The 23,238-nt window shown below is 39.6% G+C and overlaps 1 protein-coding gene across 6 annotated transcripts in view; it reads left to right on the forward strand.

Annotated features, from left to right (window-relative positions):
• The first annotated feature begins 3,491 nt into the window (after nucleotides 1–3,491).
• The window catches only part of SLC25A14 (solute carrier family 25 member 14), a 29,919-nt gene continuing 10,172 nt past the window's right edge, over nucleotides 3,492–23,238 (forward strand). For 2 of the 6 annotated variants that reach the window (XM_047765302.1, XM_047765303.1), the window contains exons 1-7: nucleotides 3,492–3,537; nucleotides 3,699–3,852; nucleotides 9,393–9,486; nucleotides 10,976–11,123; nucleotides 14,051–14,145; nucleotides 15,424–15,509; nucleotides 20,106–20,201. In XM_047765302.1, the coding sequence (XP_047621258.1) occupies nucleotides 3,721–3,852; nucleotides 9,393–9,486; nucleotides 10,976–11,123; nucleotides 14,051–14,145; nucleotides 15,424–15,509; nucleotides 20,106–20,201 (651 nt within the window). In that variant the 5' untranslated portion in view covers nucleotides 3,492–3,537; nucleotides 3,699–3,720. Of the gene's footprint in view, nucleotides 3,538–3,698; nucleotides 3,853–3,982; nucleotides 4,230–7,491; nucleotides 7,533–9,392; nucleotides 9,487–10,975; nucleotides 11,124–14,050; nucleotides 14,146–15,423; nucleotides 15,510–20,105; nucleotides 20,202–23,238 lie in introns of those variants that run through there. The other 4 variants (XM_047765300.1, XM_047765299.1, XM_047765304.1 and 1 more) reach the window with 4 other exon arrangements.

Here is a 23,238-nt window from a genome sequence, read left to right on the forward strand (position 1 = left end):
GTTGCAGCTTGCTTTTTCCTGATTACGAAGTTTCCCAGACTCTTAGAGTGACATCCAAAGTCTTTAGCATGATATTACACCCCTACCTGATCTCCTTTGACCTCTGTTTACCTTTCTGCCCTCATCTCCAACTGCTTTCCCCCTTCATCCCTCTGCTCCAGCCACCCTGGTGATCTCGATGTTACTCAAACACACCAGGCTTCTTCCTGCTTAGGGGCCTTTGGTGTTGCTGCTGTCTTTGCCTGGAATGTTCTCAGAGACCCTTACAGCTGACGCTCTCACCTGCTTCGCGCCTCTCCTTAAATATCGCCTCGTTAGAGAAGCCTCCCTGACCATTTAAGCTCAATCAGCGGCCCCTGCCATTCTCTGTGTCCTTTCCCGGCTTCATTTGTTCTTCACATGTGACAATATGTCATTAACCTGAATGTTGACTTCCTCTTTACCTGCCCCTCCCCCACACAGAGAAAGGTATTTGGAACACAAGGTTCTTTAGCCTCAGCTCCAGACCGTAGAGGAAAAATGCTCGACTAAATTCTTTCTTTTTTTTTTGTTTTGTTTTGTCTTTTTAGGGCTGCACCCATGGCATATGGAGGTTCCCAGGCTAGAATTCGAATCAGAGCTGCAGCTGCTGGCCTATACCACAGCCACAGCAACACAGGATCCGAGCTGTGTCTGGAACCTACACCACAGCTCTCGTGGCAACGCTGGATCCTTAGCCCACTGAGCGAGGCCAGGGATGGAACCTGTGTTCTCATGGATGCTAGTCAGATTTGTTTCCCCTGAGCCATGACAGGAACCCTCTCAACTAAATTCTTAACTTTTCCTTCAAGATTCCAGGATGCATATATATATACTAGCATAACATTTCTTTTATAATGGTGATTTTGGTTTCCCTTAGAGGCGATCTTTGTCTAAAGAGTTTTTTCTTTCTTTCTTTCCAATTAGAAGTAACACTTTTGTAAAAGAAAGTGTAAGCAGTGCAGAAAGGACGAAGGTGGGAAGTGAAGGTCCTCTGGACTGGAGGTGAGGGAGAGAAGGAGTCTGGGAGAGTGTGTTGCGCACTGGGACAGGGAAACAGGAGGAAACAGCTGCTGCATTAGAGCAGCTGTGTCAACAGGGCTCATCAAAATGTCCCCACAGATACACTGGCCACATCAGACTGTCTTGCTTTGCTCTTTATATCTTTTGCCTGTTTTTCTAGGAACATACCTTAAAGTGTTTGTATTAAGTTATGAAGCTCTTTGTATGTTGAAGAGCTTTTAGTCTGTCATATTTGTTACAATTTTTTCCCCAAATTATTGTTAGTCTTCTAACTTTTTGGTGTTTTCTGCCATTCGGAAATGCTTCTTGCTGTGTGCTCGGTTCTAATAATGCTTTGCTTTTATTGTCTCTGCCTCTGATGGCATGCTTAGAAGGTCTTCCTCACCCCAGGATTAGAAAAGTGGTCACTTGCATTTGCTTCCAGCACTGTTGTGGTCTGAATTTCATTTTCATGTTTAAATTTTTAGGGGACCTGGAATTTATTTGGTAAAGAGACATGTCTGGAGTGCTTACAGTGTGCCAGGCTCTGTTCCAAGTGCCTTACCTGAATCATTGCATTCGAATGCTCAGTAACTCAGGAGCTGGATGCTCATAGGAGCCTTGTTTTCACAGGGGAGGAAACTTGGGAACAGGGAGGGTGGGTACTTATCCAGAATCACACAGCTGGTGAATCCTGGCCCACCAATGGGAAAGCCTAAACAGGGTTGTTGTAAGGAATAGAGCTGACATGTGAAAAGTGTCTAGAATATAGCAGTCAATAGATGGTAGAGTTTAATATTATTATTACATAGTTCTCAGAAACATAATTTCTTTCTTTCTTCTTCTTTTTTTTCTTTTTTTTTTTTTTTTTTGGTCTTTTTAGGGCCGCACCCATGGCATATGGAGGTTCCCAGGCTAGGGGTTTAATTGAAGCTGTTGCTGCCGGCCTACTCCAGAGCCACAGCAATGCCAGATCCGAGCTGCATCTGCGACCTACACCACAGCTCATGGCAACGCCGGATCCTTAACCCACTGAGTGAGGCCAGGGATCGAACCCACAAACCTCATGGTTCCTAGTAGGATTCATTAACCACTGAGCCATGACGGGAGCTCCCCAAGTTACTCTCTTAACTTTCTTTTTCTTTTTTGTCTTTTTAGGGCCACACTCGTAGCATATGGAGGTTCCCATGCTAAGGGTTGAATCAGAGCTGTAGCAGCTGGCCTACACCACAGCCACAGCAAAGCGGGATCCAAGCAGCGTCTGCGACCTACACCACAGCTCATGGTAATGCTGGATCCTTAACCCACTGAGCAAGGCCAGGGATCGAACCTGCATCCTCATGGATGCTAGTCAGATTCGTTTCTGCTAAGGCACGGCGGGAATTCCCTCTCTTAACGTCTTAAGACCTCAGTTTTCTTATCTATCAAAAGTGGTAAATAATAGTGCCAGTCTCCCAGAGTAGTTGTGTGAACATGAAACGCTTGGCATTGCCCTTGATAAGCATTCCATAATGTCAGCTCCCTGAGGAAATTTTTAAGTGGGGGGTAAAACCAAGATGTGAACTAAAATGATAAAGATCCTTTTGGAACAAAGGTATTTTGAACATTTAGTCATTTAATAAATAATCATTTAGGGCCATATTCCTTTACGTTGGCTTACTTAGAGTATCTTGCACTCACCCATGATTACAGAACTATCACGTGAGAGGCTAAGAAGTATCCCATTGACTAACTGACCAACGTAATGACCTAGAGTGCTTTGCTGTTATTCCTTCTGGCTCCTGGGGGGCTAGAGCCGAAGCCAGTGTCCAGGCCCTGTCATCGCTTGCTGGCTGATTGTGAGGTGCTGATTAACTCGACTGCTCCGTTAGTATTTCTACTCCTTATTTTCTGTCTTTTTTTTTTTTGTTGCTATTTCTTGGGCCGCTCCCGCGGCATATGGAGGTTCCCAGGCTAGGGGTTGAATCGGAGCCGCAGCCACCGGCCTACGCCAGAGCCACAGCAACGCGGGATCCGAGCTGCGTCTGCAACCTACACCACAGTTCACGGCAACGCCGGATCGTTAACCCACTGAGCAAGGGCAGGGACGGAACCCGCAACCTCATGGTTCCTAGTCGGATTCGTTAACCACTGCGCCACGACGGGAACTCCCTTATTTTCTTTATCTTGAACTTTTTATGGTTTCCTTTTCTGTTTCTAACTTACTCTTCCTCAACTGTGTGTTTTTAGCGCCCAATAGGTGCTGAGATATTTGCGTCCTTGATCTTTAACCTCTCCCTTCCCCTTCTCCGCCAGCTCAGGAGCATCTCTAAATAGCGCTCCCCGTCTTTCCCTCTTTTTCCCACTTTTGTTTTAAGCCCGTTGCCCCGCCCCCTCACTTTCCCTCCTTTATGGTACAGGCGCCCCGCCCCTTCACTCCGCTGGCCCCACCCCTCGTAGCCCGCCCCTCCTTTCCCGAGTCCAAGTACACGCTAGGTGGGTGGTGACGCAGTGACGAGGCGATATCGCCGCGCCCAGGTTAGCTGTGGAAGCTGCCAAAGTGTCACGCCTTAGCTGCTTCTCCCTGCACCTCCTTACAGTCAGGTTGTCCCCTCTGGGCCTTGGCACCTGCAGCCGGCCCGACTGCCCTGTTGAGACCCCTGCGATTTCCTCGGTTTATTTCGCGCCATCTTTTTCAGGCTTGGAGGGGGCGGGGTTGGAATGGCTGCGCCACCGTTGCCGAGGCGACGACTTGGTTACTTCCGTTGGTCTCAATGCTTCCGGGTTGGCGTTGCGGTGGCGTTTCCGACTTTGGGAGCCTCGGCTTCCCAGTCGTCCGATGAGCAGGAGCAGGTGAGGGGGAGCTCCTGGACTTCCAGGCTGGGGGGCGGGGCTGGGCCGCGCCAGGCCGCGCGGGGCCGGGCTGGCCAGGTTCCCGGCCTGGGAGGGGCTTAACGGTCCTTTGATCTCTCTCTCCCCTCAGCCGAGTCCCTTCCCTGTCTTTCACTCTTCTGGCATCGGTGGTTTTACTTCTTCGATTGAACCCTGCTTCCTCGACCCCCCTGGGAGGCCGCCTCCTTCAGGCGCCTCCCTTCTCTCTACGAATTCGCTCTGACAGCTGAGGAACTGGCAAGATCCTGCTACCCAGAGGGTGAATGGGTATCTTTCCCGGAATAATCCTAATTTTTCTAAGGGTGAAGTTTGCAACGGCGGCCGTGATTGTAAGCGGAGTAAGCAAACACCTCCATTATATTAATGTGAGGGATGCTGTTGAAAGATGCTCCCCTTCAGTTTCTAGTCCCTGCCACTCCTTGAGGTCAAGGCGTTGAAGGCATCTATTAAAATGCAGTTCAACTAACTAATTGGGATGACAGCCATTATTAACATCAATTAGTTTCTCAGACAAGGTAACAGCAGGGACATTTGTAGTTTCCTGTCAGTGTTTCCTTGTTTTTTTTTTTTTTTTTTTTTTTTTGAGGCTAGGGATGCTTCGAGTCATCATGAACTCTTCCCTTGCCTCCATTCCCTCCATCATCAAGATCCTTTGTGTCTCCATATTAGAAATTTATCTCTAACCTCACTATCAACAGTCATCTTGTCTGCTTTAATTCACACCATCCTAAGATAAGTTTCACCGCCTCTCCCATTTGTAATCCACTGCTTGCTGCAGCCTTAGTAGGCTAACTAAAATGTGGTAGATTTCCTCAAGGCACTGCCATATTCAAGAATTTACAGTAGCCTTCCCACTCTGCCACACACACTTTGGTTTCAAGCCTTTTAACGTAACCTGTTCCTAATCATACTTCTTATCTCATATTGCTTTAGTCAGAAGATACAGTGATTCCCTGTTGCAGTTAGGTTGCACTCCTCCTTCTCAGGACAAACCATGCTGACGCTTGCCTCCACATGCTCGGCTTTCCCCCACATTTGTATCTGTTCATCCTGTTCTCCTCGAACCCTTTCCCTTACCTGCACCTGTCCAGGTTCTGCCTGCCCCGAGTCAAAGCCCACTTTGAGTTCTCTCACCTCCATAAGCTTTTTCAAGTTATTCAAGCCTGTGTGGATTTTCTCCTTTTCTATGCTTCTGCTCGTATAGTTTGTGCTATATAGTCTAGCACTTATTTTTTTTTTCTCCAATGAACTACTTTGATTTCTTCCACCAGGTTATAAACTCTCGAAAGGCAAGTACTGTATTTCATACAACTTTTATCCCCACACCCATCTCCTTGATTATCTAGCAAAGATAAATATTGTCGTGGTGTTACAACATATGTTATATGTTGTTTTTATTTTAACATGATGTTTATACCCATAGCACATCGGGGCATTTAGTATGCCTTCAGTAAACATTTGCTTGACTCTCCAATATTATCTCCGGACTCTGAGGATCTCTAATGCCTACCCTTTCTTAAGGGAGAAAGCAAGAAAGGCACCTGGATTTTTCTAATCAGATCTTCGGAGTAGTGTAACAGGGTTATGTAACTTGCATTCTAGGACATTCTTCTCACTCTTTAGGCTATCAAATTTTCCGTAGACTTGAGAATACATGTCTGCATTTTGAAGACAATTTTCATTGGCTTCTTTACACAATAAAAATACCTAAGTTACCATATTTCTCTTTTAACTCAGATATGACTTCTTTTACTCATATCTGGGGATAGCCCCCACAAGTCAAAATCATTTCTAGAGTCTGTGGGATATCTTACACAGGTAATTCTTTGCAATAGAAACCAGGGAAGAGAATTAGTAGGGAGAGAATCTCCGTGGAGCCACAAAGTGTCACATACAGAAGTGTGTAGCATCGGCCAGGTCCAGCAAATTAACTTCCCTGATTTCCCCTGTAACCTTTTATTTCCAGGCTGTATGCATACATAAAGGACATCACCCTGGAACCGAGTCTTTGATGGGCATGCACCCAATTCTGTGCAGGCTATTGTAGGGGTTATAAGAAATACTGGGAGACATGGTCTCTACCTTTAGGGATCTGACCTAGTTGAGAGAGAAAATAACCTCAACCAGAAGATAAACCTCATCCTAGTCATTATTTCTCTGCCTGAGATTTAAGATATAGAAGGGACAGATGAAGGCTCAAAAGGCCATCACACAGCAGGAGAACGGGTATGACATAACATGCATACATGTATACAGCCTTATGTAAAAGACTTGGAGATTTTAGCTGACATTTTGATGATTCAGCAGTGTGATGTGGCCCCCACAAAAGCGACTGCAATTTTCAGCTTTGTAGTAATTGAAGTATAATACAGAAAATGACAAAAATGATCATAGATACTTAACCTAATGTAAAGGAGTTCCCATTGTGGCTCATTGGGTTAAGAACCTGATGCAGTCTCCACGAGGATGTGGGTTTGATCCCTGGCCTTGCTCAGTGGGTTAAGGATCCAGCATTGTTGCAAGCTGTGACGTAGGTTGCAGATGTGGCTCGGATTCCATGTTGCTGGGGCTGTGGCGTAGGCCGGCAGCTATAGCTCTGATTCAACCCCTAGCCTGGAACTTCCCTATGCCGCAGGTGTGGCTGTGAAAAGAAAAAAAAAGAGAGAGAGAAAAAGATAACATGTAGGGTAGCATGATAGCTGTCTTTAAATATATGAAAGACTCCCCTAGGGTGAAAGAATACATTGTTCATATTACTTTTGAAATATGGATGCAAACTAGAGGAAGGCAGACTTTTGGCTTAGTGTGAGGATAGGATGTCTAAAATCAGACTTAATCAAAGGCGATACAGGACTTCATAACAAGATTCTTTCCTAACATTGGAGGGAAAGGGATTTTACTATCAGATGGAGGTGGGGATGTGTCAGTGGGCCCAGAGTTTAGATTTCATGGACCATTAAAATTTAAATCAAACTGTTGGGAGGGGGCGCAAATTAGGTTAGTAACACTTTTGCCAAATAACAACACTAAACAAAATCGACTACCAACTACTATTACCACTTCATACAATACAGGTGGTTTTAAAAAATGTTCTATGGGTAGTAAGAACACGACCTTCTAATAGTCCTTTAAATGAATACATTTAGCTAAAAAAAATGCCCCGAGTGCCCTTTTTTCATTTCAAGTCAGAATTGTGAAGATTTCATTAAAGAACCACTGGGCTAACTGACCTGAGACTGTGACTGGTCATTCTGCTCCTTGCTATGGCTTTGTCCCCTGCCTTTAATTGGTTTATTATTGCTCCCAGAACCCTGAGCACATCTTCTTTACTAAAAGGCTGGGTAGCAGGTAGTCAAGTTAGGTTTCTTCTATAATGGAAAGAGTTGAAAGAAACTGTAAAGAGAAAGTATTGGGGAGAAGCTTAGCAGCCATTTGAAATGGTTGACTGTTTTGTGCAATGTCTAAATTGGTGCATGAAAAGGGCACCACCCCAAACTTGGAAAAGGGATATGCCATGGTCCTTGCCTTTCCCTGCCTACCCTCTCATCATGTGTGTTGTGTTTTTTTTTTATATAATGATTTTTATTTTTTCCATTATAGCTGGTTTACAGTGTCCTGTCAATTTTCTACTGTACAGCAAGGTGTGTGTCGTGTTTTACTATCGGTTGTAATCTTTCAAATGTGGGCAAAGGAAGTTTCCATAATTATTTTTGTGGCCTCAAACTAAAACATTTGTCTGCATGTTAGCTATCCTCTTTGGAAAGTTATTCTTCTGTGCTTAGTTACAGAGAATTCCCTATGTGGGAACAAAGCAAAACCTTGTCTCCCCTAAAAAGAGACTTTGATTAAATGGTGCTAACCTCAGATTGGGCAACAGGGGAGGTGGGCAGTAAGTATTGTCTGCTAAAATGTAAATTTGAGTACTTAACTTTTCAAAATGTAATACTGACAATAGCTAATCGTTGTTGAACTAGGTGCCAGGTACTTTTCTAATTACTATTTAATTTTTACAACAACCTTATGATATAGTATTTATTATTATCCCCATTTTGCAGTTCAGAAAAACCCAGACATGCACTGTTAACTAACTTGCCCAAGGTCACAGAACTAAGTAGTGGTGTCAGGATTTAAACCTAGGTAGTCTGACTTTAGAGTCTTCATTCCTGACCATAAACCACTTGAAGTTGCTTTTGAAATTCAATAGTTTGCATTCCATAAAGATCTGAAAAAGAATATTTAAGAGAAATTTAAGAGTCCATCCTCAGAAAAGAGATTGTTTCCAGCTAGAGCAGGATGTAGTAGGCAATGCCTAGAGCAATAGTTCTTAAAACGTGGAAGGATCAGCATTATTTACACATTTGCAAATTCTCAGGCCAGACCCAGGCCACCAATCAGAAACTCTGAGGGTAAGGCCCAGCAATCTATGTTTTAATCTGCCTTCTAGGTGATTCTGATGAGCTTCATTTATTTAGTTTTTTTGGCCATGCCCAGGCCATGCAGAAGTTCCCTGGCCAGGAATTGAACCTGTGCCATAGCAGTGACCTGAGCCCCAGCAGTGATGATGCTGGACCCTTAAGCCACTGAGTGACCAGGGAACTCCTGTTTCTGGTGCATTTTAAAGTTTGAAAACCACTGATCTAGAGGGCAGAGGTGTGGAAAAAATAAAATTCAAGAGAGGACTAGCTGGGTGTGGCAGGGAAAAAAGGGCTGAAAAGATTGAAGATGACAGGTCTAGTGGGGGCGGGATCGGGAGAGAAGTAAGGAAGATAGGGCATAGCATACTTTGTTAAAGAACCCAAACATTAAAGAAAAACACTTTGTATGTATGTGCTTTAAAAGGCCAGGGAAAAGGAGATTCACTAGAGGGGATGTCTGTTAAATGTCAGAGAGAGGAGAGACCATCGTCCATATTGCTGTCATTCCTCTGGGAACCAGAAGGAAGGTGGAAAGTGCTTACCTTAGCCTGGGGAGAGGTTGCGTGTAGCTGGAAAGTAGCTAGATGAAATAAAACCCTAAAGTTTAGTGGGGAGATGAGAGGGCTAAGACTGTGAGAGGATGGTCGTGTCAGTGTGTGCTTTGTGCCTGACTCAAGTTAACTGATATACCATGAACTGCTTTTATGAGATGCCTCAGCCTATACAATTTAAACTCCAAGTTCTTTCACTTGTCATCGTCTAGTTGAATGTCTAAGTTGGGTGTGCTAGATGGAATGAAACCTCTCCTTCGGGTGGGGATGGGGATAACATTAAAAAAACTAGAGAACGTGAAGGGCACAGGTTGATATTTGTGTGAATGGCACACATACCCCTACAGAACAGTGCAGAACACAGGCATAATCATCCGTCACAAAAACCAAATCCTTCATTTTGTGTCATTCCACTTACTAGGGATTTTCCTCTCATCTGTTTTATTTGAAAGTTTTGTTGATATAAATTATGTGCTCATACACCAACAAATGCTCCTCACTCTTGTGCCTTGTTCTGATTTCTGTTTATTTTTAGCACCAGAAAAGTGCCATTGTAAGCCATGAGATGTCTGGTCTGAACTGGAAACCCTTTGTATATGGCGGCCTTGCCTCTATTGTTGCCGAGTTTGGTAAGAATGTGAAAACTGATAAATCTGCTCTTTAGGGTTATAGACATGGTAGCATTATTTTTGGTAAAAGCTAGAAAAAATGTGAAAAGAAGCTTGCTCTGTTTGTTTTAAAAACGACTATCTCAAAACTATCAAGTAATACTTTCTGGGAAAGGACTACTAATGGTATGGCAAATGAAGTTAAGAAAAGTCAAATTTAGGAAGCTTTTTGATAGTTTAATGATTTGTTAATTTGCTAGGCTTAAGAAATATACAAGGAAATATAGAGGGAGTTAAGATAGGGATTTCTGCTATATTCCTATACTAATGCTAAGTTGTTTTATACTTAGCTGTTTATAAATTTCTTTGTAAGTATTTAAACTTCTTTTTCAAATCTCTTTCCCATTTTAGAAGAAAATTAACCAAACTGGATTCTTCTCTATTTGATTTTAATTTTGCAATACTTTTAGATTGTGTTTTTTCATCCTCCAAATTTTCTCTTTCCTAAACTATTCATATGTGACTCCAGTCCACTAATCTTTGTTGACTTTCTTGGCATGTATTCTGGTGTTGTGATATCAATGTCATCGTTGACCAGAGCTGCATAATCACCTTATTAGTTTTAGACTTTGAAATAGTCCTTGAAATATATTTTGTCAATATAATGGCCACTTCTGTGTGTTGATATAATAAGAGAAAGAAGTTTGGTTAAAGAAATTTTCCACCTAAGCACTGTCCTGGTGTTAGTCCTGAATTACCTGAGGAACCAGATGCATAGACCAAATAGGACTTTGCCATTATCTTTCATTATCTCAGAAACTGTTTCTTTCTTTTTTTTGGAGGGGTCTTTTTAGGGCTGCACTCGTGGCACATGGAGGTTCCCAGGCTTGGGGTTGAGTTGGAGCTGTAGCCACCAGCCTACGCTAGAGCCACAGCAACGCCAGATCCTTAACCCACTGAGCAAGGCCAGGGATTGAACCCAAGTCCTCATGGATACTAGTCAGGTTCGTTAACCACTGAGTCATGACGGGAACTCTCGGAAACTGTTTCTTATAGACAGATAAAAGAAAAAAACCCATGAAACTTTGTACATAAGAGTATGTCGAGCAGCAATCCCATTCCTTCCTATCTTCTTTGTAAAAATTTGGGGAGATTTTATGAGGGAGAAGTGGGGAGACTTGAGATGGGAGGAGGGCATAAGGAAGAGAATGATAAATGCCAGATTGTAGACCATAGATGAAATTAAAACATTTAAATTATTTTGCATTTATAGTATGTTAGGACTATCTTAAGGCACTTTACTATATCACAGTTTCACTTATACTGTGGGTCAAATCCTGCTGCCCAGATACAGTACATTTCATTTTATCACACACAACTTTTGTGTAAACCTAGGTGTTACAAAAAGGATGTTATCTCATGTTTAAGAAATTATCATCAGCTTAAATTCAGACAAAATTTAACTGTGATTATTTTGGAAAAACTTATAAATGAGTGTGTTCCTTCATAGGAACATTCCCTGTGGACCTGACCAAAACACGGCTTCAGGTTCAAGGCCAAAGCATTGATGTCCGCTTCAAAGAGATAAAATACCGAGGAATGTTTCATGCCTTGTTCCGAATCTATAAAGAAGAAGGTGTATTGGCTCTATATTCAGGGTGAGACTGGACTCTTTCCTTATATCACGAATGGAAACACTTTTTGAGAAGCTGTGTATTTCAGCTGTCTGATAGTCTGTGCCCTTTATATTCACCATTTGAACTTGTCATTCAATATCGATGTGCCAGTTTACTTGCTTGTAAATCTTGAGCTTTGGATTTTGTGTTCATTTGGCTGGAAGTGATACATTTTAAAGTGGTCGTAAATCTTGAGCTTTGGATTTTGTGTCCATTTGGCTGGAAGTGATACATTTTAAATGGATATCTCATTGCAGCACTGGCTTTCTCCTGTTTTCCCGAGAGTCATCCATAACCACTGTGAATAGTAGCACCAACTAACAGTATATATTTCTGTGATATTCTTCTTGAGTTGCCAAATACTTTTAAAAAAATGTTCTCTTTAAAGAAATACTACTCTGGGAGCTCCCTGGTGGCCTAGCGGGTTGAGGATATGGCATTGTCACTGCTGTGGCTCAGGTTGTTGCTGTGGCATGGGTTCGATCCTGGTCCCAGGAACTTCTGCATGCTGTGGGCATGGCCAAAAACAAAGCAAAACAAGAACTATTCCAGCAGTGTAAACAGAAAATGCAGAATGAGAGAGAGGGAGAGCCATCTTTTTTTTTTTTTTTTGAGTCAACTTTTGTTTTGATTATTCATAAATTGGTGGTTTATTGTCCACTGTGTTTTTTTTTTTTTTGCTTTCTTTCTTTCTTTTTTTTTTTTTTTGGCCTTTTTAGGGCTGCACCCGCGGCATATAGAAGTTCCCAGGCTAGGGGTCAAATTGGAGCTCCAGCTGCTGGCCTACAACACAGCCACAGCAACGGGGGCTCCAAGCCGCATTTGTGACCTATACCGCAGCTCATGGAAATGCCAGATCCTTAACCTACTGAGCCAGGCCTGGGATTTAGCCCCCATCCTCATGGATACTAGTCGGATTCATTACCACTGAGCCACGACGGGAACTCCCAGTGCATTGTTTTTCTGCTGCCAGTTTACTAGTCCACTCCTATGTCTAGGGTACCAGTTTATTGCTCAGAGAATGGGTATCAGTTTTATTAACCTATGTTAGACTTAATTTCAAAGGTAATTTACTTGAAAAAAATCAAGAATTACATTCTGAAGCAAATGAATCATGGATCATCTGTTTCACCGTGTTCTTTCGTTGGTATGGATAATCACGAGATTATTTTTTTTTTCAGATAGCAAGCAATAAAGTCAGAAATATGCATGTTTTGTCATCATTTAAAAATCTTAACTGTCTGAGCTGCTGCTGTCTTTCTATTTATAACTGTTATAGTTCTGCAGTTTGGAAGAATCTCAAAGGAGGTATGAGTGAGAACTTTCCAGTTTATAAGCAGATCTTAAATAGGGTGAAATCTTGGCTCTGAAATCTTATCTCCTTCTTGACAGGATTAAAGATGTATCTGCAACTGTTAGGAAGTAAGATTGATTTTTTTAAAAATCTATGAAGTGGGTAATGGTATATACTTCTTTTTCTACATTACTGGATTTGTTAATATTTTTTAAGGATTTTTGCATCTAAGTTCATGGGAAATATTGGCTTGTGGTTAGTTTTCCTTTTCTGTTTTTGTTATCAGGGTAATACTAGCTTCATAAAATGAGTTAGGAAGGGTCCCCTCTTCTGCCCTCTGGAAGGGATTGTATAAGATTGGTGTTAGTTTATTAAATGTTTGATAGACTCCCCTAATGAAATTGTCTGGGCCTGGAGATTTCCTTTTTGAGAACTTCTAAATTATAAATTAAAATTTTTTAGTGCTTTTGAGACTATTCAGATTATCTGTTTCATCTTGATTGAATTTTGGTAGTTTTGTAGTTTTTAAGGAACTAGTCCATTTCTTCTAAGTTTTTTTTGAACTTAGGAGCATGGGGTTGTTTATGGTATTCCTTTATTATTCTTTTAATGACTTCAGAGTTGTAGTGCTATTTCCTGTTTCATTCCTTATATTAGTGACTTATTTATTCTCTATTTTTACTACTGTGAGCTTTGCTAAATGTTTATTAATTTTATTGACTTTTTCAAAATAACTGACTTTTTGTTTCATTGGTTTTTCTCTATTTTTCCTGTTTTCATTTTTATTAATTTATGGTCTTTATTTACTTCCTTCTGCTTGCTTTGGGTTCATTTTGCTCTTTTTTTTTCTAGTTTCTTGAGGTAGGAACTTAGATTATTGATTTTGAGACTTTTCCTCTTTTCTAATGTAAGCATTTTGTGCTATAAATTTCTCTCAGCACTGCTTTGGCTGCTTCCCATGTATTTTAATAAGTTGAATTTTCATTCATTTCTATGTATTTAAAAACATTTTGAGACTTCCTGTCACCCATGGATTGTTCAGAAGTATTATTTAATTTCCAAGTGTTTGTAGATTTTCCTTGTTGATTTCTAGTTTAATTCCATCACGGTCAGAGAACATACTCTATGTGATTTCAATTATTTTAACTTTTAATTTTTTAAATTTTATTTATTTATTTTTTAGGGCTGCACATACAGCATATGGAGGTTCCCAGGCAAGGGGTAGAATCCGAGCTATAGCTGCAGGCCTACACCACAGCCACAGCAACTCGGGATCCGAACTGCGTCTGCAACCCACACCACAGCTTATGGCAACACCGGATCCTCAACCCACCAAGCAAGGCTGGGGATTAAACCTCTGTCCTCATAGATGCTAGTCAGATTCATTCCACTGAGCTACCATGGGAACTCCTTATTTTAACTTTTTTGAGGTTTGTTTTATGACCCAAATACGTTCTCTTGGTGAATGTTCCATTGGTGCTTAAAAAAACCCCATATTTTGCTGTTTTTGTGGAATGAGGTAGGTAATGGAATGAGTAGGGTGTCTAGATATGTATAATCTGTAAGTGCATGTTAAGGATAATTGACTTTCTTTTTCTTTCCTTTTTTTGAGCAGAATCGCTCCTGCTTTACTAAGACAGGCATCATATGGCACCATTAAAATCGGCATTTACCAGAGCTTGAAGAGATTATTTGTAGAACGTTTAGAAGGTCAGCATAGATTCCTCATTCTCTTTTGGGGCAATACGCAGAGGGATTGTTGAAATCACACTTAGCGAGAGAAGTGTCTATCACAGGGTGCCTGAGAATGGGTAGCAGTCATTGCAATGACAAAGCAAGCTTGTGCGGATTTGGGATTAATCCTTGCATAGGTGATAGGTAGGTCAGAGGGACCTGCTCTTCAAGTTTGTCCCTTTTCCTTTCAAACCAACAAACAAAAGGCTTCTGGTCATCACAGAGGGAACATGGAACGAACTTGTTGAGAAGATTAATGCTGCCCTCATCTACAAGAGATTTCAATTATAAGGAATCTTCTAGCTTCCGGTTTTGATAAACTTATTAGGAGATATATATAGTATGTGTGTATATAATGACCACCTTAATCCACAATCAGTATTACCATATGTCTCTCTATTTGCTGCTGTAGCTTTTCCAGCCAGATACTGTACTAAAATGGTCATTTTACTACAGGCCTGAGGCTGTTGCATAGTTGGGGACAGCTGGAGAGCCTTTTGTTTAGTAATGTCCTTTGAATTGCTCTATTGTCCTAAATCAACTTTTTCTGGAGCCTCTCCCTTGAGGATCCAGAAGGGTTCTAGTCCTAAAATAATTTCCTTTCATAGATTCTTCACTTGGGTTTATCTAGTTTCTATTTGTAGGCTCTTCATAGTGAGGAGGTGTGATGAAGTTTGAATTTTAGAACAATATGCTCTTTGGTTTCTTTGTTCTTTTTTTCCAGCTGAGAGTATTTAGTTCCAAATGACAGTTTTTTCACATTCAACTCCAGAAATCTGCAAATAAATAAAGGATAGTAGACATCAAGGCCAATTAAAATTAATATTTAGATAATGTTTTTCTGTTAACATAAGATTTTATCTTTTAGCATTTGGTTCCTGAGGCTTTAGAGTTGATTATTCTGTAGAAAAACGAATAAAAAACCCATTGTCTTTAGATGTTTGAAATGATTGGGGGGGGGGAACTAGCACATTCTGAATTTATGTGGGGTATCAGTATTTATATAGGATATGTTCCAATGTCTTTTAGAAATATTTTAAAATAATGATCAATTTTACAAATTTTGTAGGTTTCAGGACTGATTTGGAACCTGGAAATATTGAGTTTCTTTATTTTCACAGGCTCTGTAGTTCATTTCTACAGTCGTTTCTCTGACCATGGTTCCTTTCCTCTGATAGCTCAGTGCTCTGTTTTTAGAAACTGGTACCTCATACAAGCAGACCTCTCTTTCTTTTTTTTGTTCCTTTCTTACAGATGAAACTCTTTTAATTAATATGATATGTGGGGTAGTGTCAGGAGTGATATCTTCCACTATAGCCAATCCCACCGATGTGCTAAAGGTAAGAGAAGTCTGGTAGCATTGGATGTATGCAGTGTGAAGCAAAAAGAGCATGAGCTTTGAGTCCCATTTGGGTTCAGATCCCCACTCTGTCACTTGCCAGCTGTAAAACCTTGGAAAAATCACTTAACTGCTTTAAGCCTCAGTTTCCTCATTTGTAAAATGAAGATAATTTAGTTTGTATCACATAGGGTTGTTAGGGATTAAAGATAATATATGTAAACTGTTTATCGTTGTCCTTGGTAGGTAGTGGATGCTCAATAAATAGTAGTGGGTTACAATGGTTTGTACTAATCTATTGGTCTTTAAACTAGAGTATGCAAAGCGGTACAGGTTCTTTCCAACGGCTTCACAACTTTAAGGGAATCAGTTTCCAGATCCCTTGCTTTCATTTGTAGCCTTTTCAAAAACTGAGAATGAATGAACTTGCGTTTATAATAGTTCTTTCCCCACTATGCAAAAGAAAGGCATATTCTCCCATCCATTCCAAATCTTAGTATGGTATATTGACCTGTGGTGTAACTTGGAGTATGAAACAAAGCGATAAACTGAAATATAGTTTTTGGAGAAGCATCCTTTAATAACTAATTGAGGTACCTTAAGTCTGTAACGTCTCTTTTTCTGCTTATCCATATTTTTTATTAAGGATGAGATTTGGCTTTAAATATATATTTTGGCCTATGTTGAGATATTCTGAATTTAGAACCAGAGCAGTGTAGGTTAGTGGTGTTGCGTTTCTACAATATGATTGGATTTCTTTCATATTTTATCAAAACACATAATGAAACATTTATTGGATAATATCAACCTACATCTAATTTTATCTCATAAAATGGTAAACAGTTCCTACTTATGAACTCATTTAAAGTTATGGTAATTAAAAGCACTAAGTATATGCTTAAAATGTATAAGAGGATCCCAAGTTTTTAAAAATACTTTTTAAAAATTACTGTGAGCATATGTATAAATTTATTTAATTCAGGGCCATTTACCCCATCCATTGACTTCTGTGCTCATCTTAAATTAGACCCATATGTTCTTTTTTCTAGCTTTATGGTGATAAAATTGACAAATAAAAAATGTATATTTCAAAAAAAAATTACTGTGAGAGGAGTTCCTGTGTGCCTCAGTGGGTTAAGGACCTGGTGTTGTTACTGCAGTGGCTTGGGTTGCTGCTGTGGTGCGGGTTCGATCCCTGGCCTAGGAACTTCTGTATGCTGTGGGCATGGCCCCCAAAAAATACTGAGGGAAAACAAGTAAGAGAACATATGCTTTATTTATTTGAAACCACATGTGGCTAGGTTAGTGAAAGGGAGATCTATTGCAATTAATAGATTTTTGAGAACTGAGAAAGTGACTTGAAAAATGACACACATGAAAAAACCAGTGGTGGCTGATGAAGAAAAGATATGAAAATGATATTTCTGGATTAAATTGAGAATAATTTAGCTACAGAATTTTTATAGCACTTTAGATTTACAGAACAAGTGTTTTTGAAGAGAATTGACTATGTCCTAAAACTTTAAAATATTTGCAGTGTAATTACACTTGTTGGGATGTGCTTTTCAAGAACAATAATATTTAACTTCCTAGAACTTCCTTGATGGGCGCTCCTGTTGTGGCATAGTGGAAACAATCCAACTGGTATCCATGAGGGTGCAGGTTCGATCCCTGGCCTCGCTCAGTGGGTTAAGGATCCTGTGTTGCTGCGGCTGTGGCATAGGGTGGCAGCTGCAGCTCTGTTTCAGCCCCTAGCCTGGGAACTTCCATGTGCCGCTGTTGTGCCCCCCCCCCCCCAAAAGCAAAAAATAAAAAACTTCTTTTGTTATCCATGAGGATCCTAGACTTAATTACCTAACAGATTCACTTCAATTTCCGGTCCCTCTGACCTGTCTGGTACAATTACAGCCATTGGCCAATGCAACAATCTACCTTTTCCTTTCTTATACTTAGGTCGGGCCAAGTGGGGAGTGGTGCTGGAGGGGTGGGGAGTGGGGATATAGTCACAGACTTATATAGGATTTATAATAACAGTTGGGCTGTTTAATCCTTCCACATATCCTTGGATAGATAGCCCTTTCTCTGAACTATGTGCTGCTTCCTTGCCTTTGCGCATGTAGTTCTCTTTTTGCCTGCAATGCCTTTTCTCCCTTTCCTCATGAATTTATCCTTCAAGACTGCTCAGGAACAGGGCCAGGAGTAGGACAAGACAAGTGAGATACTCACCTTGGGTGTAAAATGTAAGGGTGTGCCAAAAACTACTCAATAATCTATAGAAATAACATTTTTATACAATATTTTCCAAAAATTAAAATGAATGTGAAAAATTCATGATAAACAAAATAGTAATATTTTGTGTAATCCATCTCACTTGCTTAGCCTAATCCCACCCTTTTGGATCCTGTCTGTAGTTACTTTATTTATTTATTTATTTATTTATTTATTTATTTTTTGCTTTTTAGGGCCACACCTACGGCATATGGAAGTTCCAGGCCAGCATACGTCACAGCCACAGCAACATGGGATCTGAGCCATGTCTGCGACCTACACCACAGCTCACAGCAATGCTGGATCCTTAGCCCACTGAGCGAGGCCAGGGATCAAACCCACATCCTCATGGATCCTAGTTGGGTTCATTACCACTGCACCACGACGGAAACTCCCTAGTTACAGTTTCGATACTTAGATTTTTGAACATTAGTTTTTATTTTTTAAAATAATCGCATTAAGATATTATTTAACTGGATCATTAAGTTGTTTTACATCCCTTTACTACATTTTTGTGCCGGAGGAAAGTGCCACACTTGCCTTTCCTTCATCTCAGCGCTGCTCAAGAATCAACCTCCCTAAAGAAGTCTTTTACTACTTATATACAAAACAGAAATAAACCCACGGACATAGAAAACAGATTTACGGTGACTAAAGGGGAAAGGGGTGGGGAGGGATAAATTAGGAGTTTGGGATTAACACAGTCACACTACTATATATAAAATAGATAGCCAACAAGGATCTACTCTATAGCAGAGAACTACACTCACTATTTTGTGTTAATTTATAAGGGAAAATAATCTGAAAAAGTGTATATGTAGAAATATATAAATATATATATACTATATGTATATATATATAACTGAATCACTTTGCTGTATACATGAAACTAAAGTCAATAAAAAATGCTAAAAATAAAACAATAAATGAAGGATAAATGAAAGAGAGGGGAATGGTTGACCTGAGCTTATAATTAATAATTTGTTTCTTTTGGAAATAGAGGTTTGAGCATTTGGTTGTCATATGAAGTTTATTTTCTTATTTACAAAATAATGTTATTTACTACTATATTAAGCTACAAATAAAATTCAATTTAAGATCTTGTAAGCATTAAATTATATTTTAAAACTTTTTTTTGCTTTTTATACTTCAGTAAGCAATGCACATTCAATGCAGAAAAAAGTGGAAGACAGGAAAAAAAACACAAGTGAAAAATACCTACTTGCAGCTTTATCACTTAGACTTAAGCTGTTGTCAACACTTTAGTGTGTATGTTATCCACTCTCTTTGTGCATATGGCCATCTTTAGGTTTCCTTTTTTTTTTGTCTTTTTGCCTTTTTTAGGGCCACTCCTGTGACATACGGAGGTTCCGAGGTTAGGGGTCTAATCGGAGCTGTAGCTGCTGGCCTACGCCAGAGCCACGGCAACGCTGGATCCTTAACCCACTGAGCAAGGCCAGGGATCAAACCCGCAACCTCATGGTTCCTAGTCGGATTCATTAACCACTGAGCCATGAGGGGAACTCCAGGTTTACATATTTTTAATAAAAATTGCATACCATATATACTGCTTTGAAACCTGCCTTTTCTATTTAGCAATTAATTGTTGACGTTTTTCAATACCCACAAATATTATTCTACAACAAAATTTATGGCTGCATGGTATTCCATGAAATGGATATATCATAATTTTTGCAACCATTCCTTTGTTATTTTTGGACATGTAGGTCATTTCTAGTTTTTTTTTTACTAAAGTAATCATTTTAAATGGATTATTTTCTTTTTCTTTTTTTGTCTTTTTGTCTTTTTAGGGCCGCACTTGTGGCATATGGAGGTTCCCAGGCTAGAGGTCTAATCAGAGCTGTAGCCGCTGGCCTACGCCACAGCCACAGCATTGCCAGATCCAAGCCGTGTCTGCAACCTATACCACAGCTCATGGCAACGCTGGATCCCTAACCTATTGAGCGAGGCCAGGGATCGAACCTGCAACCTCATGGTTCCTAGTCGGATTTGTTTCTGCTGTGCCATGATGGGAACTCCTAAATGGATTATTTTCTACTCTCACTAATAACTTGTTCTTTCTTTTCCCCAAATTTTCTCCCAACTCCAGAAATGATAGGCTTAGGATGAGGAATGTGAGGCTGATGAAAATCATCTTTATGAAATATACTTTGATACAAATTATATTCTTTTTATGTATAGTCATTAATTTTATGGTAATAGCAGCCTGATTTTTTTGATAATTCCCAACTGCTATTTTCTTCATTTTAAACGAGTGAAACATCTCATTTTGGTTCTCCGTTAAAATGTTCACCTCTTCTGATTTTAGATTCGAATGCAGGCTCAAGGAAGCTTGTTCCAAGGCAGCATGATTGGCAGCTTCATTGATATATACCAACAAGAAGGTACCAGGGGTCTGTGGCGGGTGAGTACTCTTTCCTTGGTATTGTTCTTTACACAGTTCCTGGAATTTGCCAAGGATATCATTTATATAAAGCCATAAAATTGTGAATTGTCACCTTATACTATGTAAGATTCTTGGTTACCCCCCAAATAAGGTAAGAAGCTCCCTATCATCTATGAAAGGACCAAAACTAATCAGTTGTCTCTATTTCTGCTTAATGTTTGGGTACTGTATATGTGAGAGAAGTTATTATATTACTTGAAATAGCCATTTTGGTTTGTTCAATTTCACTGTGAATTTGATTCTTCGAGGTATATTTTTTTCTAGTTTCATACTAACATAGCAGTGTATGCTTATGGTAGTCTCTGTAGTACTTATGATCAAAAGTTATTACCTAAAACAACTTTTTTTTTTACATTATAAAAGGTAGGAGTTCCCTGGTGGCTTTGTGGTTAAGGATCCATCATCACTGCTGTGGTTTGGGTCACTGCTGTTGCTTGGGTTTAATCCCAGGCCTAGGAAATTTGTATGCCACGAGCGCAGCCAAAAAAAAGGATGTACTATAAAATATTGAGAAAATATATAAAAGAGAAAAATATCCAATAGTCCTACTAGCTAGAGATATCACTTAATATTTTATTATATTATCTTTCAGTCTCCCACCGAGCAAGGCCAGGGATCGAACCCACATCCTCGTGGATATTAGTCGGGTTCGTTAACCACTGAGCCATGATGGGAACTCCTACTTTGGGTTTTTTTTTTTGTTGTTCTCCTATCTTTTTACTTTATTTTAATCACTTGTTTGTAATATTAAATAAGACTACTAATAGTAGAGAAGAGAATGGGAAATCCATTAATAGACTTAAAATAGAGAGCTTTGCTTTTTTTCTTTCTTTATAATTATTATAAAAATTTTCAAACATATAGAAAAGTTGAAAGAACAGAACAATGAACACCTACATACCTGGATTAAGTGACTCAAAGTTTGACCATATTTGCTTATCTATTTATGTGTATGTACACACACATACACACACACACACTCTCTCTCTCTCTTCTCTTTTTTTTTTTTGCTGAATAAACTGTTTGAAAGGAAGTTGCAGACACCATGGTATTCCCCCTAAGTACTTCATTAGGCATCTCCTGAGAATAAGGACATTCTCCTACAGAATACCAATACCATTGTCACACCTAAGAAAATTAATGTCTCTAATACCTAATATTCAGTCCATATTTAGATTTCCTTTACTGATGAGATCAGGCCAGTTTTCTTTTAAAATGTTGCCTTGTATTTTCCTTCTATTTCCTGTAAGCTGGAAGTTAGATCTTTTTGCTTGATTAGATGCATGTTAAACATTTTTGGTAAGAGAACTTCATAAATGACACTGTATTTCATATTGTATCACAGTAAGAGGCACCTAATGTTAGGTCGTCCTCATATTAGCGATGCCAAGTTGGATTACTTAAGACGATTTCTATCGATCTTACCTTCATAAAAGATAAATTTTTTTCCCCTTTGCAATTAGCAAGATATTCTAACAACATTCATATATCCTATTACTTAATGACCTTTCACCAAATGGTCTTAGCGTCCAATTAATGATCTTTGAGGTTTGGTTTTTGATTAAAAAGCACTTTTAGGTATACCTCCTTGATTAGTTTAATTTAAAAACAGAAAATGGAACTAACTAGAACTTTTTCACAAACTAATGCTAAGGGAAAGACAAAGAACAATAAATAGAATTGAGATTTTGTCAGGGGAACATAGCTGCTTTATTTTTAATTAAAACAATCTTTTAATTGTGGTAAAAATATAACATAAAATTTTACATTACTGTACAACTATTCTCCAGATTTCTTTTCATCCTGCAAAACTGAGCTGGGTACCCATTAAACAACAACTCCTCATTGCCTCCTCCCTCCGGCCCCTGGCAACCAATCTTTTATTATCTGTCTCTGAATTTGGTGGTTCTGGATACCTCATATAAGTGGAATCAAACAGTATTTGTCTTTTTATTACTGGTTTATTTCACTTAGCATAATGTCCTCAAGGTTCATTCATGTTGTCGCATGTGTCAGAATTTCCTTTGTAAGGCTAATATCCCATTATATGCATGTGCCACATTTTGTTAATCCCTTCATCCACTAATGGACATTCAGGTTTTCTATATCTTGCCTCTTATAAATAATGCTGCTGTGAACATGGATGTGCAGATGCCTCTTTAAGATTGATTTCAATTCTTTTATCTATATACCAGAAGTGGAATTGCTAGATTATATGGCAATTCTATGTTTAAATTTTTGAGGAACTGAACGTGGCTACTTTTATGATCCAGGCTATTTGCATCATTCCAGACGTATAAGGTAAAGAAGTAAAGTACATTGTATTACATATTCTTTTGACACAGACATGTATTATTTACATATTAAAATACAGGAATATTTTTTCATTTCCACAAGGAAATATGTTTGCCTTTTTCTTCAAGCACATGGTCCTCCTTGTATATATTTTATTTTCCTGCTTTGATGGTGACATGAGTACTGGAAACAATTCACCTTCTTCCTAACTCCATTGTGAGAAATAACAGTACGAGTATAATAAAAAAGAGTAACTGGCACTTACATCAGAGTTGGAGATGGTAGAGTAGTGAACTAGAGGGCCTTGCCCCATTCATGGCTGCCATGCGCCACATGAGTCCATGTGGCCAAATTTTCTGGACTTTCAAGAGAAGCTGGAAATCTGCATTCCTGTATGCAGTATCCATTCCTGTGGGTTTTTTTTTTTTTAAATATATTGACAGCTAATTCAGCCTTTTAAGAAACACTGTGTAGACCACACAATACAAATCTGTGACCTGAATTCAGCCTGAGGGTATCTTACTATTCACCAAATTAGTCTTCTGAGTTCATCTTCTAACAGAGTTGAGCAGGTGGAAGGGTGAGAGAGGAAGGTACTGCTGGGCCCGCCAGCCCAAGGAGCAGAATTCACCATCTCCTGATAATAGCACAGCTGTATCTCTTCCACTGTAAAAACTGAATTTGGGAATTTAGAGATGAC

This window comes from Phacochoerus africanus, chromosome X (assembly GCF_016906955.1).
Source record: "Phacochoerus africanus isolate WHEZ1 chromosome X, ROS_Pafr_v1, whole genome shotgun sequence".
In the NCBI taxonomy this organism is placed as follows: domain Eukaryota; kingdom Metazoa; phylum Chordata; class Mammalia; order Artiodactyla; family Suidae; genus Phacochoerus; species Phacochoerus africanus.